This window comes from Sander lucioperca, chromosome 1 (assembly GCF_008315115.2).
Source record: "Sander lucioperca isolate FBNREF2018 chromosome 1, SLUC_FBN_1.2, whole genome shotgun sequence".
NCBI lineage: Eukaryota > Metazoa > Chordata > Actinopteri > Perciformes > Percidae > Sander > Sander lucioperca.
The window spans coordinates 42022045-42048228 of record NC_050173.1 but is presented as its reverse complement, the minus strand read 5'-3'; the positions used below and the strand labels follow the sequence as shown (position 1 = coordinate 42048228).

Genomic DNA, 26184 nt, shown 5'->3' with positions numbered 1-26184 from the left:
TAAGGTGCAAATCCAAAATATACATAAATATACAATGCCAAAAAAAATGGTTAACAGTGTGGAACATAAATATAAATAGATTAACAGTAGACATCTTGCTGGGTTCAGGTTGCAAGTAGATACCCTGTGTATGTAAAATATCAGACCTAACGTATGTGTATACGTGTAAGTGTAAGTGAATGGTTAATAAAGAATGTTCATGATTATGTCTATATGACATTGCATTAAATGTCCATTATGTCCTGTGAGTCAGTTGTAACGATTCAGTTATGAAAAGATAAATATTGTATAAGATACCATATAGTAGCCTAAACTGTTTTTTTTCTTCATTTTGAAAAAGAAAAACCTTATGCTTCCATTAAAAAAAGGAGCAAGTCTTGTTGCAGTTCGTTATCTTTACCACTAGAGGGGAGTGTTGTCTGTGACCCAGATTCTCTCCTTGTCAAATCTCGCGAGAGACATTTTCCTTTTGAAGGCCAGCTGATCATTTACTTCAGTGTGGTGACTAGCCTGACACTTTTAAGTAAACGCAACATCGACGCTGTCTTACTGGTAAGCTGTGTGCTTTATTACTGTTATATATGTTATCAAAAAGGAGTATTCATTCTGTACGAACTCCTTTAAACAGTTAACAAGCGTAACATAAATGCACGAGGTAGTTAACGTTAGCGGAGGGTTTAGCTCAAATGCTAGTAACGATGGTAACAGGGAGAACATTCTAGAGCCACCTGCTACTAATGTTAGCATCAATAAACCACCGACAGCAATCTTTAATTATTTACAGACGTTTGTCTGTACTGATCCACTTTAGACAATAGTAACGCGTAGTCTTTTCCATTTGCATCGGTCCTCCATTTAATAAAGTAGTCATTACTTAACGTTACCCAAACTAGCGTGGGCTAGGTGGGCTAACGTTACCCCATAGCTAGCTACGTGTAACGTTAGCTAGCGTTTTATCTTTCTCTTCGGTTTCGGCAAATTATGGACTTTATAGTTCGTCAGTTCCAATGAAGGTTAGTCTCATTGAGATGAACATGTTCACTGTTAAAAGCCACAGTGTCTTTATGGTTTGCTCAGCTGAATAAACGTTAGCTAAAATAGTAAAGCTGTAATCCCGTGGTGGAGGAAGTATCACAGGGAGTATTCAATACCAAACAGTAAAAACACTCTAGTACAAGTAAAAGTCCTGCATTGAACATGTTACTTAAGTAAAAGTACTAATGCAACACTGTAAAAATACTCGATTATAAGTAAAAATCCTGCTTTGAACCCGTTACTTAGCTAAGTAAAAGTATGTAAGTAATGTAAGTATAATGTAAATACAATAAGTATTAAAAGTAGTGCTCAATAGTAGTACTCAATTCAGAAAATGTTCCCTGTGACTATTCTACTATACTACTATAAACTCACCAGCCTCTTTATTAGGTACACCTTGCTAGCACCGGGTTGGACCCCCTTTTATCTTCAGAACTGACTCTTGGTCCATTGAAATTGAAATTAAAGCATCACGCAGTTGCTGCAGATTTGTCTGCTGTACAGCCATGTTGCAAATGTCCCGTTTCACCACATCCCAAAGGTGCTCTAATGGATTGAGATCTGGTGAATGTAGAGGCAATTTGAGTACTTACATACTGTCAGTTGTGTACTTTGTTACATTCCACCACTGCTATAAACATAACAATGATTCACCTCTAGCTCAGTCACAAGCTAACGTTAAGTTAATAGTAAAAAAAAAAAGTAACAGTAACAACAGAAAAATATGCGAGGTAAGATTCCCAGGAGAAGCTATGACCTGCTGCTTTGAGACCAGTGAAAGGTTAGTGTAGAAATGATTAGGCGAATAGATCAATCTTTTTGGTGATTGACATTAAACTCATTAGTTGCAGCCCTAGGAAAAGTTTGTTAGTTAATTGTGACTCCTGTTAGTATGACTTGTCAGTATTGCTTCATAATGTAATTTTTTTTTTCCAACAGAGCAACCAACACTTCCAAAGATGGCTGACACAAACCAACAAAGTCCTCCTCCTCCCCCCCAGCTAGGGCCTGTGGTAAGTTGTCTGATTGATCCACACACTTTAACTTCCAACTATTTCTTCCCTTGTAAGGTGCACTCTGATCAGACTGATACTACGTACAAAAATACTTGTCACAAGGAGCACTACTCAGCTCCCACAAACATTTGTATAATGTCTTCTGTGGCTCTGGAGGTTTCTGAGAAAATAGCCCTGAACCCCTTTACAGAGAGTCCTCCAAACTTTGTGGAAACCTCTAGCCTAGAAATCTAGACGCACCCTAGCGGCAGCAAATTTAATTTGCAGCCAGGGGGTCTAGGCACTCTCTGTTGGCTTGCGAGCTGGAAAAACCAAACTCTGGTCAGGCCAATCACATCGTGTATAGAGTCGGTGGGCGGGGCTTATGGCTGCTGCTGGGAACAGCGGTCTTCTGGAAGACTTGGAGTTAAGCTTTTCTTTGAGAAAAGAACAAACAACGGCACAGAAATCATTAAGAAAGGAAGATGTGTTCGGAGTTTTGCCGGCCGGATACGGCAAAAGTTTAATCTATCAACTAGCTCCGCTACCTTCTTCGTTGCTCTGCCTGGTTGTAGCGCTATCCTATTACGTGCAGAGGGAATTTGAAAGACAACCGTTTATCCAGCCCCTCGGATTGAGCCCTGTCAATGGTGAGTTCCCAGACCCAACATCTTCATGTGGGTCTGGCTTGTCAGGCTAGGAAATCTCAGTATTGAGAATTAAACTGTTTCATCATAAATTAAACATCATATGTTTCTCAAAGGTGGTATTTATTTCAGAGCGGTGCTTAATATTGTGCAGGTGTTTCTTGTTATTGTATCTATCATTTACAAATACATAGCTTCATCTTATTTGAAAGTTTTTTTCATTTAGCACTTGCATTATTGTAGCGTAGTTACTAATGTCCCTGAGATATGTATTCTCGACCTGCAACGATTAGTGAATCAACAGAAAAATTTCGGTAATCACTTAATTGTTTAAGGCAAAAATTCAAGGGTGCCATGTTCTCTAATGTGAATATTTTCCGGTTTTCTTAGTCTTTTACGATAGTAAACAGCAAAGCCGCATCTTGTCTCCTGACCTTTGATGAGAGGATGGTAAAATTAACTGCCAGATTGAATTAAGCGTTTTTTTTAGTCTGGCTGGGTTATGCTGAGCGATGAGAGAGCATGAAGTAGAGGTCTGAGACTTTCAGCAAATCAGTTGTCAGTATACAAGTGAAAACAGAAGTCCCATCCTGTCATGATGGTGTCACAGCACTTTGCCCCAAACCCTAGCACAGTTAACATTGGACACCCTTTGCCCATGATGTTATATCATAAGAGATGGAGCAGGTTTAACACTGCATCACATTTCCTAAAACTTCTGTTTCTATTATTTTTTTTCTTTCTTCCACAGCAATTTTTAATGAGTAACAAGCTGGAAACTGCAATGTGGCTTTCACGACTCTTTACCGTCTACTGCTCAGTAATGTTTATTCTACCAATTTTGGGGTGAGTACTCTGTGACAGTGCACATCATCAACACACTGCTTGCACCCTATTCTCCTTTCTCCCAGCCTAAATAGATGTCAGAATATTTGTGACTGCTTGTGTATTTCAGACCCTATGCAGCAGCTAACTTCTATCAGCGAGCCTTGTTGGCCAACGCCCTCACCAGTGCCCTTCGCTTGCATCAAAGGCTTCCACGCTTTCAGCTGAGCAGAGCTTTCCTGGCCCAGGCCCTTCAGGAGGATAGCTGCCATTACCTGCTCTACTCGCTCATCCTGGTCAACTCCTACCCCATCACAAGTATCTTTTCATCTTCAAATATAAGGAAAAGACAAATAGATAGTGCTGTATATCTGATCTAATCATACAACTGTTTCATAACATGGGTTCACTCTGCGCATTCAGTGATTCTGATTAGTCCTATGATAATCCCATGATTTTAATCGTTAAAACATAATTGTTGCGGGGGAAAAAATTCTAATAACTGCACTAAATCATTGTGGAGGGTTTATTCTGTCTGTTTATGTCACTGGAATTGTACCCCGTACGATTTCATGTAACAAAAAATTGATTGGTTGATTGATCCTTAACACTTGTGTCCAGTGAGCATCTTTCCAGTCTTCCTCTTCTCCGTGCTTCATGCAACTACCTACACAAAGAAAGTCCTTGATGTGAGTATAAGGCAGCAGTCCTCTGCTGTGACATTTAATGCTGATAGTTGACAGAAAGCCTTTTGCTGAACATTGTTTAACCCTAAATGGTGTTTTTGTTATCTACTCAATTAACCAACCATTGCCTAGAGACCCAAATGCAACCCGAAGATCTAATAAAGCTGATTGGATTGATCACATTTACTTCTCTGTATCAGTATTTCATGTAAACTCTGTGCCTTACTAAAGACTTATTGCAGCTTTTTGTTGTCTGCTTCTGATGTTTTAATCTTTCTTTGCAGTCTGTGGGCCCCAACAGCCTGATGTTCATCAGAAACCTCCTGGACAAACTTACATCCAATCAGCAGAACATCCTGAAGTTTATCGCCTGCAATGAGATCTTCTTGATGCCAGCCACTGTTTTTATGCTCTTTAGGTAAGTGCACATGTAGAAAGTGTCTGTTTTTGTGAAGAGACATTACAGATCCTTATTGCATTGGAATACCAATATGTGCGCTTGGATCAATGACACTATGGAAGTAGTGATTGTGTTTGTCAGTTTTTTTTGCTTATCCAACCAGTTTATCAATTTTATGTTGCCAAAAATACTTGGAACAGATTATGAACAACAAAACTGACCGGTTTTCCGTGTTGTCATTTACTTAAGGTCGCACTAAATTTGTCTTCTGGATTTTTATCTAGAAGTACATGAAAATGCAATCCTGGAAATCCCAGTTACCGAACTGACCACATAAATCAGTCGTATTGAATTGTATCTCAACTACCAGTGTGTGTCAGCTTCAATAGTGGTCTGACAGAACATTTTCATATGCAAATCTTCAAGGCAATTTACAGAGTAAAGAGGCCAGATATTCTTTGTATTGGACTGTATTAGATTATACAGGTGTTGTATTTGCTTGTTACTGCAGATATTTAGATTAATATTAACAGAAATTACAACGACCGTTTCACCGTTACGTTACGGTGGTGTTAAAATGACCTTCCAGCACCACTAAAACAATGCACATGGGAAGTCAATTTGTCGTGGTGGACACAGCATTTCCCTGGTTCAACACAGCCCTGTCTCAAAGTCAAACAAACCCAGGAGACCGCTATTCGTGTACTGTGTGAAACCAAAAGTCAAAATTGCCACATTTTAACTTATGTACGTAACTTAAATTGCGAAACAATTTCGTGGTGTTCAGAGGTCCTTGTCATTGGCATATTTCTGAGATCAGGTTGCAATGTTTATAACAGTGCTGAACAAATGTTTATTATTAAAACATTGAACAATCTACAATTGTGTAAGGTCCGTTTTTACTTTCTTTTTGACAGCGGACAGGGGAGCTTGCTGCTGCCTTTTATTTACTACCGATTCCTCACCCTCCGCTACACATCCAGAAGAAACCCATACTGCCGGTAAGATGTTAAATAATACAATACAATAGTTTTGAGCCATCCATGAGACCGTATACCTTGCATCCATTGGAGCCAACATTAGCTCATTTTAGATACAGTATATCGGTATCAGCGTGCTTTGGCTAAAAAGTTGCAAGAAAATTCAGTACAGAATTGGCCAAGATATGTTTGAGGTAATGCAGAAAAAGAATCGCAATAGAGTGTTTGTCCATGAGAGTGCACTATATATTCTGTCAAATATCCAGTATTAGTCAGGCTCTACTACATGTGTTGTGTATTTGTGCAGAAACATACTATATAGATTCATCCAATATATCAAAACATTATGTTGCTGCAGCTGGTCAGAACAATCTGGAGCACAAGGAAGACAAATGGAGAAAATTATAACTGTTGCAAAATTTGCACAATAATTTGGTTGGAAATTAACAAATGTACTACATTTTCAGTAGAATATAATCTAATGTAACACAGTGGTTTGTTATTCAGAAATGTAAAACCTTAGAATGACTTTACTGGGCTGTCAGAGTTGAGAATTAAACAAATCTGTTTCCACCCCAGCACCTTGTTCACAGAGCTGCGAATTCTTCTGGAGCACTTCATCATGAAGCCTGCCTGCCCCACCTTCTTCAGGAAGATGTGCCTCAGCAGTATCGCCTTCATCAGCCGCCTCGCCCCCACAGGGGTCTGATTACACTCCATAAAAGTTCTGTTTTCTTTTTTGTTTTTGTTCCACCACTTAAGATGTGACTTAAACTTTGAGGACAGACATTGCCATCAACAGAAGGAACTGTTTTTTGAATGTCAACTTTACAGCCTGTGCTCCAACCTCTCTGTAAATGAGTACAGTTGAAGAGCAGCCAGTAATGCACTGAAGTCTCATGGTGATATTTCCTTCCCATGTTCTTAATGTGACCTCATTCAAGCGGTGGACACCCCTAACTTTGTTATGGTCACTGAATGCAGCACAGTAGACAACTGTGATCTGTATGCACCGGTTGTTATTGTTTTTTTTCCTTTTTATGTCCTTATTTATATATGAAATCACTTATTCTATGATGAAACATTAACATTCTGAGATTAGTAACTTAAATTAAAATGTGGTTCTGCATAGTTAATGTTTTTTTTTAATGATCATGTTGTGCTTGGATGGGTGGAGGATGGAGTTTGTTTGCAGCTTCTATGTGGTCCAATTTCTTTTATTTCTTTTGTGTTCAAAGCATCCTATTGTCTGATTTGTCTAAATGTCTAACTTTAAATGTATTCTATCAATGCCATCAACTCACTTTTAACAACTTATATCTATGAAGGTATGATGTCAAAATGGGTGTTGAATTGAGAAACAAGATATCTGCTGTATTTTAGAGAATATTTGAAGGTACCAGACATTTTGCTGTAGGAGTCATATTTGAGTCGCACAATGCCTGTCATGTCTTCAATGCATTCTTGTTTCTCAGTTTGAAAGCTGTTTTGTATGTGCTTCATTTATTTAGTTCTTAGTTCTTGCTCTGATTTATTTTTCTGCCATGTGAAATGTGTTTTATTTGCCTACAGACAAACCACATTTTTATGACAAGAATAAAATGATCTCTTAAATAAACCAATAAAATGTTAAAGAAGATTAATGTGGTTTGTGCTTACAATTTGTTTTAATTAATGGTAGTTGGTCTTGGCCTCATAACGCATCTTAAACTAATGAATCCAATTTGCCATCCATAGATACGAATTACAATTATTTCTATGCTGGCAATGTGTTTTGACCAAAATATATCTACTGAGGCGAAGTTTAATCTTCAAATTAAAAGTAGTAGTCTTACCCAAACAACCTTAACTAAAGGTATACTTACAAGCTTTCAATTTCACCTTGCTTCGTTAGCGTATAGATTTAATAAGTCAAAAGCTTTCATTTTTTACTTTAAGGCTGTTATAGTGTAGTATTAAGTATATAGGGACACTATAAAAATTCCAAGTGCAATCTAATACAACTGTTCTGCCATAAAGTGTATGTTTATGATGCCCATAATGTTTTGTGTTGTGGCACTGTCATAGAGGTTTTTAATGTTTCAGCATTGAGGGCATATTTAGTGATGTATTGTACTTGACTGTATTACATTCAGAGGTGTTTCTAATATTCTGCCCACTTCATGTATGCAAAAATAGGGAGGACAGAATTAGAATATATATGAAGTCCAGTACAGCACCACATTACTATTACCTGAGAAATGCCGCGTGGCGCTGTGTAGTACGTCACCAAAAACTGTCGGTCATAAACTTTTATTAAAGGTGCTGTGGGTAGGATTGCGAAGATCCAGGACTTAGCCAACAAATTTGAACATTGACAACTTCTCAGTCCCTCCCCCCTTTCAGCTAAAGCCCAAAACAGTCTCCTAAGCCCCTCCCCCCACAAGGGAGAATGAATGTGCATAAGCAGTGATTGACACGCAGTTTAAATTACCTGCTTCATATAGTTCTACTCGAACATAGGGTCAGTTCAGCAAATATGACAGAAAGTTAGTTTTATAAGTCTTACCTACTCCACCTTTAATGTATGGCAGATATGTTGTATTAGTTGCATTAAATTGTACAGGTGAACCTAATACAGAGTATATACAGATATATAGCGTGATATTAAGTCATACAGTATCATGGAAAATAAACAACACAGCCTCAGAGCTAAGATAGCGTCTTTATGAAACAACCAATCAGAAAACATCTTTAACTTCTGACATTCCATCTCATCCAATAGTCTCGCAGCTTGTTACTGCTGCAGCGTTGCCTCGACAACGAACACTGCGTTTATGTGGTCCTCCTGAAGTGTCTCAGGGAACGTTTCAGCCTAACTAACTAATATACGCGTTAAAAAAGATTTAAGTTCGCGTTTACAACATATAGAGACGGTTACTTGCTTCCGGTGTCTTAATGTAGCTCGGTAAATTTGGTTAAAGATGATATCTATTCACCAAAGTACACAGTTGGCGTGCGAATAAATCGGGTTAGTCAATTAGCTTTCTAGCTAGCGTTAGCACGTCGAGCTAATCTCCTTGCTTTAGATAATCCCAGTCTCTCTTCACCATTACAATCGTGTTCTAATTTTACCAACGCGTTGTGATTGACAGATCAAGGTGGACTGCAACTAATGATCCCTGCAGTTTTATAACCTACCTGGAACATTTGCAGTATACTTTCACCCCTTAAGAAAAAACACTCAGTGGAGAAAGAAGATGGAGATCAACCTTAATCGAGTTGATTATATTCAGGTAACGTTCACACCAAGTACAGCTTATTGTTTTATGATGTTCTTTTAGAAGTCTTTTATTCTGACATTGGATTTTTGAACATAAACTGTGCATTCAGGGTGTTTCCCTCAGGTACCTTTTTTAACTTAGTCATTTTTTGTTACACAATTACCTCTGCTATGTCCTCACAGGTTGGTGTGACATCCCAGAAAACTATGAGGCTGCTTCCAGCATTGGGAAAAAAGGCAACCCAAAAGGTATCCGTCCTAAAAACGCCAGAGCCTAACCTGGACTCTATCAGACTTTGTCTTATAATTCAATTGTTTCGTGCTGCAGAATCACGGTTCTTGGTTGTCTCTATGTTTCAGGTTGCTGTTGCTGATCATGATGGTATACTAACGTGTTTTGGGATGAAGAAAGGAGAAGCAGTGGTAAGTGTCCTGGTTATGATTTTTCTTTGCTTATCATACAGCCAGTTGCATCTTAATTTGTCAGTTTCTAATAGAAAGGAATCTGATTCTCTGTTTCAGCCCGTGTTTAAAACACTTCCAGGGCAGAAAATAGCCAGAATGGACCTTGGAGGAGCTGCAGGAACTCCACAGGAGAAGATTTTTGTTTGTTCTGGTTCTCAGGTCCGAGGATTCACCAAGAAAGGCAAACAGTTTCTCACCTTTGAAGCCAACCTCACTGAGAGCATTAACGCCATGTAGGAACCTCTTCTCTCCTTTACCCTACCTTATTTACTCATGCAGGACTGTGTGATTTTTACTGTAGTAAGTAATGTTGGTTGTCTCTTCTCTAGGCATGTCTCAGGTGCTGATCTTTTTGTGTGTGCGAGTTACATCTACAACCACTACTGTGACTGCAAGGACCAAAACTACTACCTCTCTGGGGACAAAATCAATGATATCATATGCTTGTCCTCGGAAAATGTGACTCGCCTTGTCCCGGTCCTGGCCTGCCAAGATCGGGTTCTCAGAGTCTTGCAGGTAGACCAAGATTATATTTGCTGTTCTATTTTGATACTGGTAGTTGTTCTACCTCATACAATTAGATGTGATTTATTATTCTGTGTGTTTTTCTTATTCTGTAGGGATCCGAGCTTGCCTATGACATTGAGGTCCCTGGCCCTCCATCTGTCTTGGAACTGTACAATAAAGACGGAGGTAAGTTGACCTCTCTGTGTGCTGTGTACCTGAACAATAGCATACAGTATATGACTGCTTTATACGCACACAACAGATCTAACATAATGTCAATGATTTCTCTACAGGAGAGGAAATCCTCTGTGGAACTACAGACGGCAATATAGGATTGGTCCAGATCGGTGAGTGCTCAGCTGCGACCAAATGGGAGATTGATAACGACAAAAAGAAAGGAGGTATGTTGTTTACATGACCACACCAGGTTTTTGCATGTTGCCAATCAAATACAAATCACTAATAGAATATTTCTGTCTCCCATCAGGAATTCTTTGCATCGACGCTTATGACATTATGGGAGACGGTGTAAATGACATCCTGGTGGGAAGGGATGATGGGACAGTTGAGGTCTATGGGTTTGACAGCGCCAATGAGCCCACATTACGCTTTGAACATGTGAGTTTATGCCTCTATTATCAATTTACTCACTCCAATTTCCACCCAGTCAGTGTCAGTCAGTGCCCCTATAAAATTATAAGGAAACAACAGCTTACATCTTTTATAAGATGAAATAGTATTTGTTATATTTTTCCCTGTGCATTGATACCTTTCTGGCCTTTTCTTAGATGCCCAAGTCCATTGTCATTTTTTGTAAAACATGATTGATACTGATTATTGATGGCCAAAGTTTTCTGTCTTTCCTGACTTCAGGTTTTGTCAGAGAGCGTGACTTCCATCCAGGGTGGCTGCGTGGGGAAGGAGTCTTATGATGAGGTCTTGACTGCCACTTACACAGGTTAGATAAAAAATAACTAAAAACCAGCACCTAGTGTTCCCAGATTTTCCTTCAGAGAAGAAAATGTGTCCATTGTTCTGCCTATCAAAGGATCCGCCAATCTGCAGTACTTAATATTTGATTAGAGATGTACAGTAATTTCTGGGACTGTCTGACATGTAGCATGGGTTTCCTAAAACCCAACAGTTAATGTAAAGTATTTGAAGGAGATCTTGAGACATGCACAGCATATTCCGCTTTACTGTCATTACCTCTTTCAGGATGGGTAACTGGTTTGACCACTGAGCCCCAGAAGGCTGAAGCCGGCCCCGGAGATGAGGTCAGAATGAGTAAGGAGATCCAGTCCAAAGTAGAAGCACTCAGGTACCAGCAAAAAGTGCTTCATTTTCTCATTATACAGTACGCTCTTGTGCCTTTTTTAATGTGTTTGACTTACTGTGTAATGTATGATGTATGTAAAGTATGACTTCAAGACAAATCATAGTGTTCCCTTCCAGGGCAGAGCTGGAGCAGCTGCAGGTCAAAGTCAAGCAGGGCCGTGAGCAGTACCAGCAGACCTCTCAGTCGAGCACAGCCGTCTCTGCTGTGCCCGTCTTTAGCATCAATGACAAGTTCACCCTCTGCCAGGACGATGCTAGCTACAACCTCACTCTTGAGGTGCAGACAGCCATCGACAACCTGCTGCTCCAGGTATGCTCGTTGTTATATCCCTGTGATTGCAAGCTCTGGTGCCTACAAACTCTTAATAATAAATTATGCTCTTGATCCCATGTTGGAGAAATGTAACTTAAAAATGGATCTCCTATGCAGAGTGACGTCCCCATAGACCTGCTGGATGTGGATAAGAACTCAGCTGTTGTCAGTTTCAGCGAATGTGATTCAGAGGTGAGCTGTGTAAACTCTTTCTACACAGGACAAACATACTTTACAAAAAAGGTCATGAACCTGCCGCTGCCCCCAGAGGTCTGACTCTTGAATTCTGTTTCTAGCAGCCTAATGGGAACTTTCTCCTGGCCACATACAGATGTCAGGCTAACACTACCAGACTCGAGCTCAAGGTAACACTTGCATCATAACTCTTCATGTTGGGGCATTTTGTTACTCCTACTTCTGTCATGAAAAGTTACAATACCACAGTGGGCCTTCCTTTGTGTAATCATGAGTCACAGACAGTACTCAGCTGCGTCTCGTGCTCATTGCATCAGTCCCTTTAACCGAAGTACAAACATTTCTGTAGCCACCTATTCCATTTGCTCAAACTATTTGATGATTCAGTGCAGAAAAATAATGTGTTCCATCCATAATAACTGTTCTAGGTGAGGTCCATCGAGGGACAGTATGGGACCCTGCAGGCTTATATTACCCCCAGACTGCAACCCAAGACATGCCAGGTCCGCCAATACCAGATCAAACCTCTGTCCCTCCACCAACGGACACACAGCATAGACCAAGAAAGGTGAAGACTTTCAGACAGAAAATTGGGATTTGAATTCAGTAATCAAATCCTATTTTGAAGCTTCCTTAAGTCCTTATTCCTGTGTTTCTGGGCAAAGGTTTGGTTTGTGTTGATGCCCAAAACCAGGTAAATGTCAATCCCACTGAAATGATAACCTGGTTTCAGACCTCTGAATGGCTGCCCACATCAGATATGTTCACACGTGAAATAAAAAGCCAATTCCGTGTGATTATAAGTTATACTAAAAATAGTATTTGTTACATTTTATTAAAAAAATGTCCCATGCCAAATGCTTAACCAGTTATTGTAGTAAAACTCTATCTCTAAGAGTCCTTTAGTTGCTGAGAACTATGTTTTGTTTTTAATCATTTATTATTATCATATAAAAAAAAAAAAAAAAAAAAGAGATTCAGTGACATTGCTGTCATCTATCAGTTGTTACTCATAATTTTGACCTTACAAAATATCTGTTACTTTGTCTCTCTGTCTGTCATACAGGCCTATGAACAGGCTCAGTCTGGTGGGACAGTTCAGTTTTGCTGAGATCCACTCCTGGGTGGTCTTCTGTTTGCCAGAGGTGCCCGAGAAAACACCAGCAGGAGAGAGCATCACTTTCTATTTCCATAACACGTTTCTTGGGACACAGCTTGAAGCCACCTACTGGTAAATACTAGCACACAGTTAAAAGGCTTTTCTAGGATTGCATGTACATTTGTAGAGATTATGAGCTAACTGACAAGGGGTTATAACATGTTATCCTGTCTGATGCCCCTAGAAATATTTTATATATTATTTCATTTTCAGATTTAGTAGGGATTTGTGTTATAATCTACTTGGAATGAAATGTTTTTTTTTATTTTATTTGTAATTTTAGCAAAGGGGAGGGTCACTTCAAGTCAGACAACATCTCTACCATCTCTATACTGAGTGATGTTCTCTCTAAAGAAGCCACCAAGAGGAAAATCAACCTGAACAATTCATATGGTAGGTATATTATTATTCATGTTCAGTGTCTGCTGACAAAATATTTCCAGGGAATAATTAATTAAAACCTGTTAAACTAACTGTTCTTGTTTGTTATTCTTCCAGATATCAACGATGAGTCTGTGAGTCACACCCTGAAGATGATACATCCAAAGCTGGAATACCAGTTGTTGTTGGCTAGAAAGGTTCAGCTTATCGATGCACTTAAAGTACGTATTGGTCAAATGTGTCGTCCTACAGGAAAAATCCACTCTGAAGCTGAATCAGCTCTGTTTTAATACATTCACTGTGTATGTCCACAGGCCCACCTTTTGGTTAAACGCTCTACGAGTTCTCACTCATTTTTTCAGGGCTGTTGACAGGCTTTATTTGGAAATGTTCATCACTTACTTACCGCCACCTCACTTCCTCTCTGATTTATCTGACTGGTAGGAGCTTCAGGTTCATGAGGGGAATGCTGACTTCCTCATCCCAGAGTATCGCAACATCTTGGATGAGTCCGCTAATCTCCTTGAGGAGTACAAGAAACAGCCAGCGCACCTCGAGAGGCTTTATGGTGCCGCATTATTGTATTTCACTGACACTATTATCCAAAGACACTTTTAAGTTAACTGATTTTCCTTACTCCTTTCCATGGAATTATTATTATTATTATTATTTTTTTTTTACATTTGTCAATTCATTGCTAAAATTTTAAGACAGGAATTTACCCAAATGTAAAGTTCTACTACATTATGAATTAGAGCTTGTTGGCTTGTGGTAACTTGTATTTTTTTTTCTTTCCCTAAGGAATGATCACAGACCTCTTCATCGACAAATTCAAGTTCAAAGGCCAGAATGTGAAGACCAAGGTGTCCTCGTTGCTGGAGATACTCGATAATTATGACTTAAATTCTCTGTTAGACTTTTTCAATGAGGCATGATATCATGTAGATCAGAGGGTAATATTTACTTGTCCTGGAGTGTCTTTATTTGTGCTATTTTTGTATTGTAAATACAAAACGTTTTGTTGTATGGTAGTTACTAGCAGTGACAATGTCATGGTGTCATTTAGATACTTTTTGTCCTAATAATAGTGTACATTATTTAAATATTTATAATATATTTTGTTAGCATCTAAAAAACAAAGGTAGTGATTAATAAACCACTACAAGGTTGCCAGCTTCCTCTTTTTATTGGTGACTAAGTTTTGGTTGAGGTTTGAAATTTCACACACTGTTAAAAGCACACAAAATGTATGTTTTTATAACACCATTACCATAGCACTGTGAGTTCCTCCTCTTGAAATAAAAATGTTATTTGTAACCATTGTAAGATGCATCATTCAAGGGGCGGATGGAAAGTATAGTGAACAAATACTATGAAATATCATATGATTATATGAAATTCTACAGAAAGATAAAAGTGTGGTCATGAGCCATATGTGACAAATGAGTAATGTATCCATACAACACGCTGAAGTCTCATTAATTAAATGATTACGTCTGCTGTAAATTGATGTCATTACATCATTGCCATGCTTGTTTTCTTTATATTGTCATCCTCTTGACCTGATTTGAATTGAGGAACTCCCAAGCACCAAAAATAAGATGGAACAGCACTGTAACTGCATCACAGCAAGTACTTCATTTGAGTATTTCCATTTTATGCTACTTCATACTGCCACTTACTATATTTAGGAGGAAAAAAGTGCACTCTTTACTCCATACTTAACAGCATACATTAAATCATTAATTACATTACTTTATCTGCTAATAATAGTTATGTACCTTTAAGTTACATTTTTAATACGGAACTTTAATTAGTATTTTTATGTTCTGGTATATTTCTACTTTTTCTAAAATAAAGAATCTGAAATCTATCGCTGACAAAAGATGGAAAGGTGTGTGTTTGGGCATCATCATGAGTCAAATTACTACCGAATAACCAAAATTATTTAGTATTTAGTAAGAGTATTATTTTCAACAGTGTTTCTATGTCAAATCATCTATGGTAGGAGCAAATTAAATTACACATGAACATTATCCAGTGGTGAAATGTAACACCTAGTACTTACCAGTTTGAGGTACTTGTACTTGAGTCTTTCCATGTTATTCTGCTTTATTTTGGTAGCCAGTATTGTACTTTTTCTTTGTTACATTTATTTAATAACTTTAGTTACTTGCAGATTCAGATTATTAATTACAACAATATAAATCATCATCTAATTCATGATGTTGGATTATTATAGATTAAGATACCCAGCAGTATATAAAGTAATCCAAATGAGTTCCATTTTCACCTCTGCAATATCTGTGATACCTACACGTTAATGCATCAATAATTATAATCCAGGGATATAATAGGGCTGCAAATAATGCTCAAATAGCCCATTATGCACAATGAGTTATTTTTACTTGATGCTTATCATTTTAAATCTATTACTTTTACTACCAGAGTATTTTACACCGTGGTATTGTTACTTTTTAAAGTTCGGAGTACTTCTTCCACCACGGACATTTTCCCGCAGCTGTTACTCCTTAAAAACGTTAGTCCGTTTGCGACTTTCACGTTAAAATGTGTCAAACCAGTTTTGAATTTGCAATCAAGCGAACATTGTACTCTTTTAGTTGCCGTACATCTAATGCGTCACTGCCCGTGCGGCTTGTGATTGGTCCGTTTCAATCCTCGCGGGCTACTTGAACTGAGAGAAAGCACCATCTCTATCTGCATGTTTCTATGTGAATGGACCGAGGCTAGCTGGCTTGTTTGCAGGTTGGTTGTAATCTTAGAGCACAACGAGTATGGCAACTTAAAGAAACACATTTGTAGAATTTGTACCGCCAACTGTGCATTGTTTTTGTCTGGTTTGTGTATTTTAGCGCTGCACTGCAGTTCCAAGAGTCGTTGCCATCTCAACAGTTTAGTTTTGATTGTGCACGGTTCTTTCTAAGCAAACTAGAAGCTAATGCGATCCTTGATATAATCGTCCATACGTGATCAATTAAAACTCTTACAAGAGCACACACCAGCTGTAGTATCTTGGTAAGCGAACGGAGACAGGTTGGACTTTTTTTGTTTGAGAGGAAACATGTCGGGAGCTAACAGAGGACAGGGAAGCGCGGCTAGTGAGTTTCACAACCAAGAAAATATGCAGTCAAGACTGAGGGGCTCGCTTAAACCCCGAGCTGCTATTTCAAATGAGAACCAAGAAAACCTTCCACCGAAACAAGCAACCGGCAGAACCGTCCTGGGAGCCCTGCAGAACTACCAGCGAAGCAAAACCCTGAACCAGCGCGGCACGAAACAGGTTAGTTTGGTTAACGATGCTAAATAGCTCGCCTAGCTCGAGCTAGTGTTTGCTAATGATGACCAAGATGGGGGTGCCATTGTAGTTTTTGGAGGCAACGAATTTCAGTTATCTTGCCAGTTAACATAACCTGCATCTCGGGGTTTACTGCCATATTTAAGGGTTTGTTTTAAAGCATGGGTTTATTTACGTACCTATGATTTAGCAACAATGTTAACCAGATTGTCCGCCATTTTAATATCACCAGTCACTTACTTGTACACTTTAAACGTTTACTGCTGTAGTCAGCAGATTTGAATAGACAAGCCACAGATTTGGCTTTGGATTTTCTGCTTTGTGCATTTGAGTTCCCCTCCGCCTTCCCAAATGTGAATAGCAATGTGGGTGTTGCATAAACAGCAAAAATTTGATTTTTAAAGTCCTGACATCCTATAACTTCAGAAAATCGATTGCAATAGATTATCTTGTACATTAATTGCAATTTTTTTAAATACTAAACAGTGTCCCTGGTTGCCTACATACATAAGTTACCACTTTGTACTATTCCCATGCTTGTTGATGCTTTTATCAACTTTAAGTGTATTGTGCATAGTACCAGCCCACTTAATGTCTTAAGTGTCTGCAAAAAGCCTTTCCTCTTGTGGGACAAATCTGAACTGACCTATGTTCTGCTTCTAGGAGTCATCACAGCCCTCTTGCTGTAAAAATGAAGATTTGGGCAAAAGCTGCAATGAGAAGCCCATTGCCAAGCCGCCCGCTTTCCAGATCCACGTGGATGAGCCTGATGGAGCCTGCACCAAGAAGCCACAGCAGGTGGTCGAAGCTGTCAAAGCCAAATCCATCCCAGAAGTGGAGGAGTCTCTACTCACAATCAATACTGTGGCACGGCTCCGACAGCCCCTGGCCACCATTGAAATGCCATCGGCAATGGATGTCAGCTTTGGTGGGTTTTGAATACTTGAATGGAAGTCTTAATTTCTAATTTACAAATTCTATTTTATAGAAACTGTAGTTGAAGACCAGAATTTAGTTTTAGATTTGTACTGCTCTAAATGTAAACTTCTTTTCCCAGACTCTCCAATGGACATGTCTGTGGTTGAGGGGGAGGAGAAACAAGTCGATGTAAATGAGGTCCCAGAGTATGCTGCTGAAATCCACACGTACCTGAGGGAGATGGAGGTGAGAAATTCAATGAAATGCTACAAACTGCAGCTTTGCCTCAATTCTTTCAGCTGTGTCTTGCTGCTTATAACATACTTGCCACGAGGCCTTTCTAGAAACTCCTTTTAAGTATCTGAAGTGTATGGGCTTTGCCTGTAGTTCTGTAACACTGGTGATGCTTTACAGGTAAAAACCAGGCCTAAAGCAGGCTACATGAAGAAGCAGCCTGACATCACCAACAGCATGAGGGCCATCCTGGTGGACTGGCTGGTTGAGGTTGGAGAAGAATACAAACTCCAGAATGAAACACTTTATCTGGCTGTAAACTACATCGACCGCTTCCTTTCCTCCATGTCTGTCCTGAGGGGGAAGCTTCAGCTGGTTGGAACCGCTGCCATGCTGTTGGCTTCGTATGTACCCATTATTTTAGATTTGGTCTATTCAACTTACAATGTTTATGCTCAAGACTGGCTTCCCTGCTATGTAAAGTGACTATTTAAATATTCAAATGCAGGAAATTTGAAGAGATCTACCCCCCAGAGGTGGCAGAATTTGTTTACATCACAGACGACACCTATACCAAGAAGCAAGTGTTAAGAATGGAGCACATGGTGCTTAAAGTGCTCTCCTTTGATCTGGCAGCACCAACTATCATCCAGTTTCTCACCCAGTACTTCCTCCATCAGTCTGTTAGCAAACCAGTGGAGAGCCTGGCAATGGTGAGCTTGCAGCAATATTGAGAAGTGTCCTTTTTTTTTTTATTTGTCTATGCAGTTTGGACACCAACATGGCAAGGATTAATCCCTGAACTTTGTTTTTCAGTACCTTGGGGAGCTCAGTCTCATTGATTCAGATCCCTTCTTAAAGTACCTCCCGTCACATACGGCTGCTGCAGCTTATGCCCTGGCAAACTACACAGTGACGGGTGGCTCATGGGTAAATTTAAATGTAGTAATTATGGAGTCAAATTTTGATCTTTCATCTCCTGAAGTTTATGCCAGTCTTCTATGATGTGTGCGAACAAGCAAGATTACTTACAGTTGTCTCTTCCTCAGCCCAAGTCCTTGATGGAGATGTCGGGCTACTCCCTGGAAGATCTGATGCCATGTGTTAAAGATCTGCACCAAACATGCCTCAATGCTCCTCAGCATGCCCAGCAGTCTGTTCGGGAAAAGTACAAGGGCTCCAAGTAAGTAGGCTGCTTACTTTACCTAAAACATGCTTTTGCTTGCTTTGTAACTTGAGTATTACGTTTGCTGCCATTGACTAGACTTGGATAAACTTATCTTGATGACTTTGTGTTGACTTCATAATTCTATGCAGTGGGGCAAATGTTCTAAAAGGATGTTTTCTTTTCCAGGTACCATGAGGTTTCCCTCATCGACACTCCAACTGAATTGCTGCTGAGCTAACTTCCTCCTCTTGTCCATGTAGAGTTTTGTACTGTCGGTCTTAAATTTTTTTTTTTAATGATGTGTCACAATTTCAAATGACATGGCCTGCTCTTGGAGTAGCGCTAGATGTTTTAGAGTTTTTTTAAGGTATTTTATATACTCGACATTCATACCAGACGCTACAGTTGTTGGTTAATCAAGCAGTTTTAATGTTGACTTAATTGCAGACAAAATGTAGGTCTTATCTACACTGCGACATTCTGCTTTGATGTGTCAAACTCCTGTGAATGTACTTTTTTTTTATTAAAGGTTGAGTTGATGGCAGTTATTGTTGCTGGTTCACCTGAGAGGTGTGACCTTAATTTAACCTCATGGGATGCACATTAAAGCATGTTTTGTCTGTAATGAAGTCAGCTGTCTCATTACATCTTGAAAGTTGACAGCTTTTTCAAGGCACCATCTGCACTGTAAAATATGGCTCTTGTAAATAAAGTTCATTTTAACATTAAGACTTCATGTCTGTCTTTATGGTTAGTGTTGGACTCATGGGGGCAGCAGAGGATAAGGTTTGTTTAAAGTAGATGTATGCATTCTCTAGTTTCTGTCATATCTACAATGTTATGTTGGAATTTCATGTTAAACATGGCCAAAACTTCAAATGAGAAACGCATTTTAGAGAAATCCCTGAGCTAAAACATTTTGATTTCCATCTGTTCTGTACACTCCAGTTTCTTTTCATTTGTCTTCTCTGCGAAGTGTTAAGCAACTCTAAGCTGGCCTTTCTATAATTGGTCATCAGCTCCAGGCAGGAACTATTTGGAGTTTTTTTTGGGTTTTTTTTAAGCTACTGTGGCGTTAACATTGTCGCATGTAGCTACATGCGACGGCAGTAAAATGTCATCGAGTCTGCCAGTGTTAAATTATCCCAACAGAGGGTGAATACAGGTGCCATGGGCAGTATTGAGAAAAGTGTGTAATTTAACATTAAAGCATGTTAACATGTTCTAGTACAAAATACAAATATCCTGAAATGCTATATAATAGTTGCCCTTTAAGGGCTTGTCATTCAGTGTCTTGAGGTTTAGAAAACTAGCATAATGTATGAAACTCCTGTTTTTGGATGCGTGGTCAAATTGAAAATCTATTAGATGTTAGAATTTTTGATGGTTTATTGCTTATAAGGTGCCTTGCTTTATGTCCATCTAATTTAACTTAAGGCATTGAATGCTAAGCTTTGGCTTGGAAGGGAACTGAATGGTACTTGCTCACCAAGTGTGAAGAGGCTTCAGACTCATTGGTCTTAATCCCTATAAACAATACATGGCTAAGGTTCATACAATATCATTTATGCACAGAATTACAATGAACATAGTTCTAACGGTTTCTGACTCAGAAGGTGTAGGCTGAACGCTGAGCTTGTGTCTGCCCTTTACACTCACAGAAAGTGTTTGGAAAATTACATTTTAAGAATAGGAATAAACTTGAATTTGAAGACACTCCTTGAAAAATGAATTTCAACATAATCTGGTGTTCATCTACAAAATCACTGGTGTAAACCAACATTTTAATATTTCAATTGAATGTTTCTCACACCAGACACTATTGATCAGTTACTCTGGAATTAAGCAAGCATTAAATAAGTAACAGCTGTGACAATATCCATTGATGCTAGTTAAAATTCTGTAAAGTTTTTGACCGAGAAAATGAAATGCTGAGACGTTAACAAGAAACTCAAAATTGAGGGAAAATGTAGTTTCTTTAACGAAATCTTTGCAGTATCATTTCCTCAAATACCTAGGTTTTTTTAAAACTTCAAAACAATTTAATACATTACAACTTCCCCTAATATAAACATTTAAAACAGCAAGCCTATTTTAACAATACATACAAATACATACAATTACCTAAAGTGATCATGAATTGTTAATGTTACTTGCCCAAAATTTGTTAATCTGAATTCAAACGGAGTATATAGGGAAATATTAGGACATATAGCAAACAAAGGTTGCCTTTTGTTGTCTGCTCAGTTATCAATCAATACTTCTCATTCATCAGTGATTTGATTTTCTCTGTGAAAGTGAAGTAAAGGCAGCCTGTGGCGTCGAAGGCATCTCTCACTCTCTCTCTCACTCTCTCTCCCACCCCTCACCCCCCATGATAAATTGGGAGGCTGGCTTTGTGCGAGGAGTCTGACAGGCGAGGGGCAGCACAGCCCAGCTGCCGAAAGCTTTCCACCATTTTATCTCAGGAGAATGGACAGCTCAGATCATGCACACACTCTCAACAGGTTAGCTTTGCCACTGACAGCATGCCTGTCTATACTACCTGGATGATTAAACCATGGGAACAGATGGGAATTCTATAACATAGCCAAACCAGTTGGATACCTGTTCGAATAATGGCTCCTGCAGCTACATCACAGCACCTGTGGAACCCCTAAGAAGATCCAAGTTGTGGGAAAAGAGAATTTTTTTGGAAGAGTTAGGGAGGGCGGGTTACTGCCAAACCCCATGCCTGCCCCCAGAAAATTTCTGGTGGCGTCCACCTCGCTGCCCCTGGCACTGGGTTGGGGCTGGAACTTGAGCTTGTATGTGGGGATTCTCCTCGGACTCTTGATGCTGATGCTGCTTCTTCTCTGGATGCTCCTCAAGCAGCTGAGTAACTCGGTGGGAAAATCCATGCTGCAGCCTGCCCGCTCTTTCAGGCAGCCTTGCTTTGAACAGAGGTTTCAGCATGTGTTGTGAAAATGGGGACACTTCTGCCAAAACACTGCCAGGACTGAGGCTTGTTGGAGTGCTTTGCAGATTCATGTAAGAAAATGACTTTAAAATATGATTTGATTAGGACTCAAGTGCTTATGTTCGCTTTAAAAAATAATAAAACCTGTCATGTTCTTACTTATAGAAACCACTGTCTTTTTCTTCTACATTATCTCTCTGGCATGGACAAAAGAGGGAGACTTCATCTACATCATCCTGAGTTTTTAAAAACACTGTTATTTTTATGCAACAGCTATTTATTTTCATCTCTCAGATTAATTTACACAGCCGAGCTCAAACATCTAAATTGCCGAGTAAAGACACAAGCCAAGATTAAATCTGCATCTTGATTCATGCTGATTAAAGCAATGCATTCAGAAGGGCCATTTGCACTCCTCTCATCTCATTGGTAAATTGGCAGGAGGGAGGGATATGAAGGATTTGCCGCCCATGAGAAATATGAAATGAAATGAGGCAAAAGGATAATATCAACTGCAAGTGCCCACAGGCTTAATACTATTTCTCAGTGGTTACTACACACAGGCAGCAGTATTTGACTCAGTATGACTGGGTAACTTTATGTCTTTTAGTTTTATTTTTCTTCAATCATTAGTCAGAGGTGCCTGACCTGTATTTGATTAAATACTGTAGCCTTAGAGGAATCAATAGCCTCATAGCCCTGAGGGAAGCATGTTAATTACTGTACAAAACGACAGTTGATTTCCTGAAAGAGCAAAACAATAACACAAATATGGTTCAGAGTGCTTCTGGGTGTGATGCCTCAGCCTAGAACATTTCTCAAGGGGTGTAAACAGTTTCTACAGGGAAAAGATGTTGTTAGCTATTAAACTAGTTGCACAAGATAATTTTCTATTGTTCTATGGAATGCACCGTATTGATTCATTTGGAGGCATTTATTTTTAGGTGTTTTTGTGGCTTCTGTAAATTCTGTAGTTTGACATTTTGGAAAATACGCTTATTCGTTTTCTTGTCGAGTTAGATGAGAAGATTGAAACATACTTTGACGTAATATGGAGTATCAATCTTCTTGTGTAATTCTTGGCAACAAAGCTTGTACGTGTATTTCCCAAAATGTTGAACTAGTAAACATTGTCTCTGACTTTTAATGCTTGGTCAGAAAACACTTTGCTATTTCTATACTATATCAAACCAGGAAATCTTGAGGAATTTCTCTTCAACAGGTCTGAACACAGGTTATTTCATACTAATAAGAGTTTGCTCCCTTCAGCAAGAGACCTGCATATTAATGAGGTCTGACATTGTGGATAGATCCCATGACTGCATGTTTTTCACCTCTGTTGAGATCAAATTTGTCCGTGGCATCTCAATCCTCCTCTAACATAGAGGGCCATATGTCTGCTAATGCAGCACGTGTGTGCAGGTTCAAAGAAAGAAAGACAAAAACAAATGAACTCTGACATGAAAAGAGTCACAGCAACGTCTGAGCCAGTATCCACTAGATCCCTGCTGCAGACAGCAGAGAGGGAGATTCTGGTCAAGGAAAGATCAAAATATCTGATGAGGTGAGAGTTGAGGATAATAATGTTGCAGATGAGAACTACAAAAATATGCCTCATATTCTCTGTCCAATTTCTGGGCCTCTGGTTGCATTTTTGAGAGTGAGACTTAAGAAGAGATGAAAACACCTGCTTTGATAAATCAAGCCTATGCCTCTGAGCAACAGAAGAAAACCATCTTACAGGATTTTATTCTTCTGGTGGCTGCTTTGAAAAAGCATATGTTCATAAGAAAGGAATAACTGTAGGTTATAATAGGTAAATTGGCATTTTATGATAGAAATAAGTCATGTACCTGTTTTTTTGTTTTTGTAGTTTGTTCGCAATGTAGCCACGACTGTTCCCCTGGAAACATTAACTCATTTTAAATTCTTCTACCTATTCACATGTACTTTGGACACACATAATTTGACCTTTATGTAAATGTTGCTTTGAATATTATATATATTCTACATTTCCATACCTAAAAATGCTGCTAATTAGCTTTGATGTACTGCAGGCTAGTTTTGTGGCAGTATATTGCGAGGCTGACATCATTAATTTTGTTGGTATATGGTAATTTGATTAATTGGTAATTTGTTTGGGAATATGCATTACTAAAGCATAATAAAGTAATAGTTTGACAGTTTGGGGAATTTCCGAAATTCAAACTGGGTTAATCCATCTTCAAACATTAGGTTGTATATTGCTTCTGTACTGACCCCTAGTCTAAAGAAGCTAACAGGCAATTAGGCTAGCTAACGTCCCAACTAGTCACTGTTGGTGCAGCTAATGTTGCTACCTCATTTTGTTGTCACTAATGTTTTTAACTAATTCTGTCTGACAGTGCTAATGCTAATCTTGCAGGTAGTCCATTCAAAATGGCCACAATGGAAAATGAAACCACTCTGTCCCAGTGTGAAGCTACATGGTTCTTTACATTAGAGCTGTGGACAGTTGCCCAAAAGAAAAGGAAGAAGTTATTCCAACAAAACTGCCCCAGTTCTTATAATGGACATTTTGTGGACATCTTTAAAAGATCCATGCAGCCAGGTAATATTTGTAGAAATAGAGCCATTTGCATTTGATAACACCTGCCCTCAGCACAGAGTAAGAGCAAACAGAGCCCATCAGTTGTGGTGGCTGTGGAGGCCCTTTGATTGATGACAGAGCTTATTGTCTGTCAGTCAGCACCTGACAAATTCAGCTGACCACAGCTCTGTATACCAGGCTGTCCCATGGTGCTTCGCTCATAAATGAAAAACGCAGTGATTCAGTTTGGGAACTGACAACTCAGGGTTGATAGCAGGACGTAAAAGCAACAGGTGGCCGTTTGCAGCCTCACTGTTCAGCTTAAATAAGTTGGAAGCACTCCATAGCCATGTTGCTTTTTTTCACATATTATATTTTGAGGTACAAACTTCCGTCTTGAAACTTAATTGGACAAAAGAATTTCACCTCAAGGTCCAGCTGTTTTGGAGCTTTGGATCATAAGGATTCATTGTAATGGTTTTCAGCGTATAGTAGGCCCATAGCAAAGTCTCCTTATGGAGATACAGGTGTTTTATGTGGTTTTTATTTAATTTACTTTATGGAAATCAGTTACAGAGCATTTTTTACAAGGCAACAGCAAATTTACTGTAGATGTTTTCTTATGGCAAAATTTCAACTTTTTACAAGACAAGCAATTTGTGATTTATGTATTGTATGTGTATGCATTAATCACAGGGCCTCCAATGATGAGTGCATGTTTTTTGTAAAAGCCAAATCACTTTTCTGTCCGTCCAAATTATGGAAGTAGTTTCTGAGATATTAGGTTTAATTTTAAATCCCATAAAAACTTTGTGAAAACTAAATGTTGTAAAAACAATGAAAGGGGGAGTTTAATAAAAAAAAGGGTTGATTAGATTTTATTGACAGTGCTGGCATTTAAAGAGTAATTTAACACTAAATTTGTTTTTTTTTGAGTGAGTAAATTACATGTACAGTTCCCTTATTACACTATCTATCCTGGTCTCATTTTGTAGTGTTTAAGGGATTGTTGATGCAATAAAAGTCTCAAATGATACTGAAGGAAACAGTACATGATTCATTCAGCATGATCAGGCCTGAAGCTTGTGGACTGTGAACACTGCGCAATTATGTGGAAAAGAAAAAAAATCAACATTTAATCCGATAAATTTGTTATCAACTGCTTGTTTATTAGCGATTAAAGGAAATTGGCTTTGTGTCAGTCTGGGAGGCTGTGAGATGAAACGGTGAGCATCCGTAACTGGAGGAGATGGTGTTCACACTCTCATCTCCTCACAAGTGCTCACTTTAATTAAGGTTTGCAGGGACGAGGACAGCGATGATGATATGTAAGCTGCACCTCAGCGCTTCGCTCTGCTGATCCCTTCGCTCCTATCAGGCATCAAGCATCTCCTGCTTGTCTCCTGCACACGTTTAGCCACACCTGAAAACATGTTGTCCTCAGAAATGTAGAGCATGAAACATAAAGTGAATGATGTTGAGGGCAAAAGGGAAAGGCATCAAATAAAAAAAAAAAAACATGTTAAATTATGTCTCACTCCTAAAAGATGTATTCATATTTAAAAGGAATGGCAACCTCTCTTACATATTCATGAGATTTGCACAGAAAATGTAATTAAGTGGTGGAAAGCAACTAGGTACATTAAGTCATTTCCACATGTACACATTTGAGTACTTGTACTTTAGTCAAGTATTTCCATTTCATCCCACTTCTTTTAATTCTACTCCACTACACTTCAGAGGGGATGGTTGTTTAAATATTATGATCTTATAATATATGGTGTATTCTAATAGATTAAATATAAAATTAGTTCCACCTCGACTGAGTAAAA

The 26184-nt window shown here is 38.9% G+C and overlaps 3 protein-coding genes and 1 long non-coding RNA gene across 4 annotated transcripts; 3 read left to right on the top strand and 1 right to left on the bottom strand.

Moving 5' to 3' along the window:
• Positions 1-425: 425 nt before the first annotated feature.
• On the top strand, positions 426-7207 carry tmem33 (transmembrane protein 33). Its single transcript, XM_031317198.2, has 8 exons — positions 426-552; positions 1975-2048; positions 3429-3523; positions 3633-3820; positions 4124-4191; positions 4473-4606; positions 5506-5589; positions 6148-7207. The coding sequence occupies exons 2-8, from the start codon at positions 1995-1997 to the stop codon at positions 6275-6277; spliced, it is 753 nt and encodes a 250-aa protein (XP_031173058.1). The 5' UTR covers positions 426-552; positions 1975-1994; the 3' UTR covers positions 6278-7207.
• Positions 3921-14519, bottom strand: LOC118495639. The gene is made up of 3 exons (XR_004898126.1): positions 14413-14519; positions 11677-11683; positions 3921-3930 (listed from the first exon to the last, which is right to left on the bottom strand). It is a non-coding gene; the product is annotated as an uncharacterized LOC118495639 (long non-coding RNA).
• bbs7 (Bardet-Biedl syndrome 7) lies at positions 8345-14505 on the top strand. The gene is made up of 19 exons (XM_031317197.2): positions 8345-8843; positions 9014-9079; positions 9191-9253; positions 9353-9528; positions 9625-9811; positions 9916-9988; positions 10096-10203; positions 10290-10420; positions 10676-10760; positions 11021-11123; positions 11258-11450; positions 11571-11645; positions 11750-11818; positions 12077-12216; positions 12715-12879; positions 13091-13200; positions 13306-13409; positions 13633-13756; positions 13990-14505. The coding sequence occupies exons 1-19, from the start codon at positions 8808-8810 to the stop codon at positions 14121-14123; spliced, it is 2142 nt and encodes a 713-aa protein (XP_031173057.1). The 5' UTR covers positions 8345-8807; the 3' UTR covers positions 14124-14505.
• Positions 14520-15891: 1372 nt separating the features above from the next.
• Positions 15892-19550, top strand: ccna2 (cyclin A2). Its single transcript, XM_031317238.2, has 8 exons — positions 15892-16489; positions 17168-17432; positions 17562-17668; positions 17837-18060; positions 18165-18369; positions 18473-18586; positions 18706-18839; positions 19011-19550. Exons 1-8 carry the CDS (start codon positions 16271-16273, stop codon positions 19060-19062), a joined length of 1320 nt encoding a protein of 439 aa, XP_031173098.1. The 5' UTR covers positions 15892-16270; the 3' UTR covers positions 19063-19550.
• The last annotated feature ends 6634 nt before the right edge of the window (positions 19551-26184 follow it).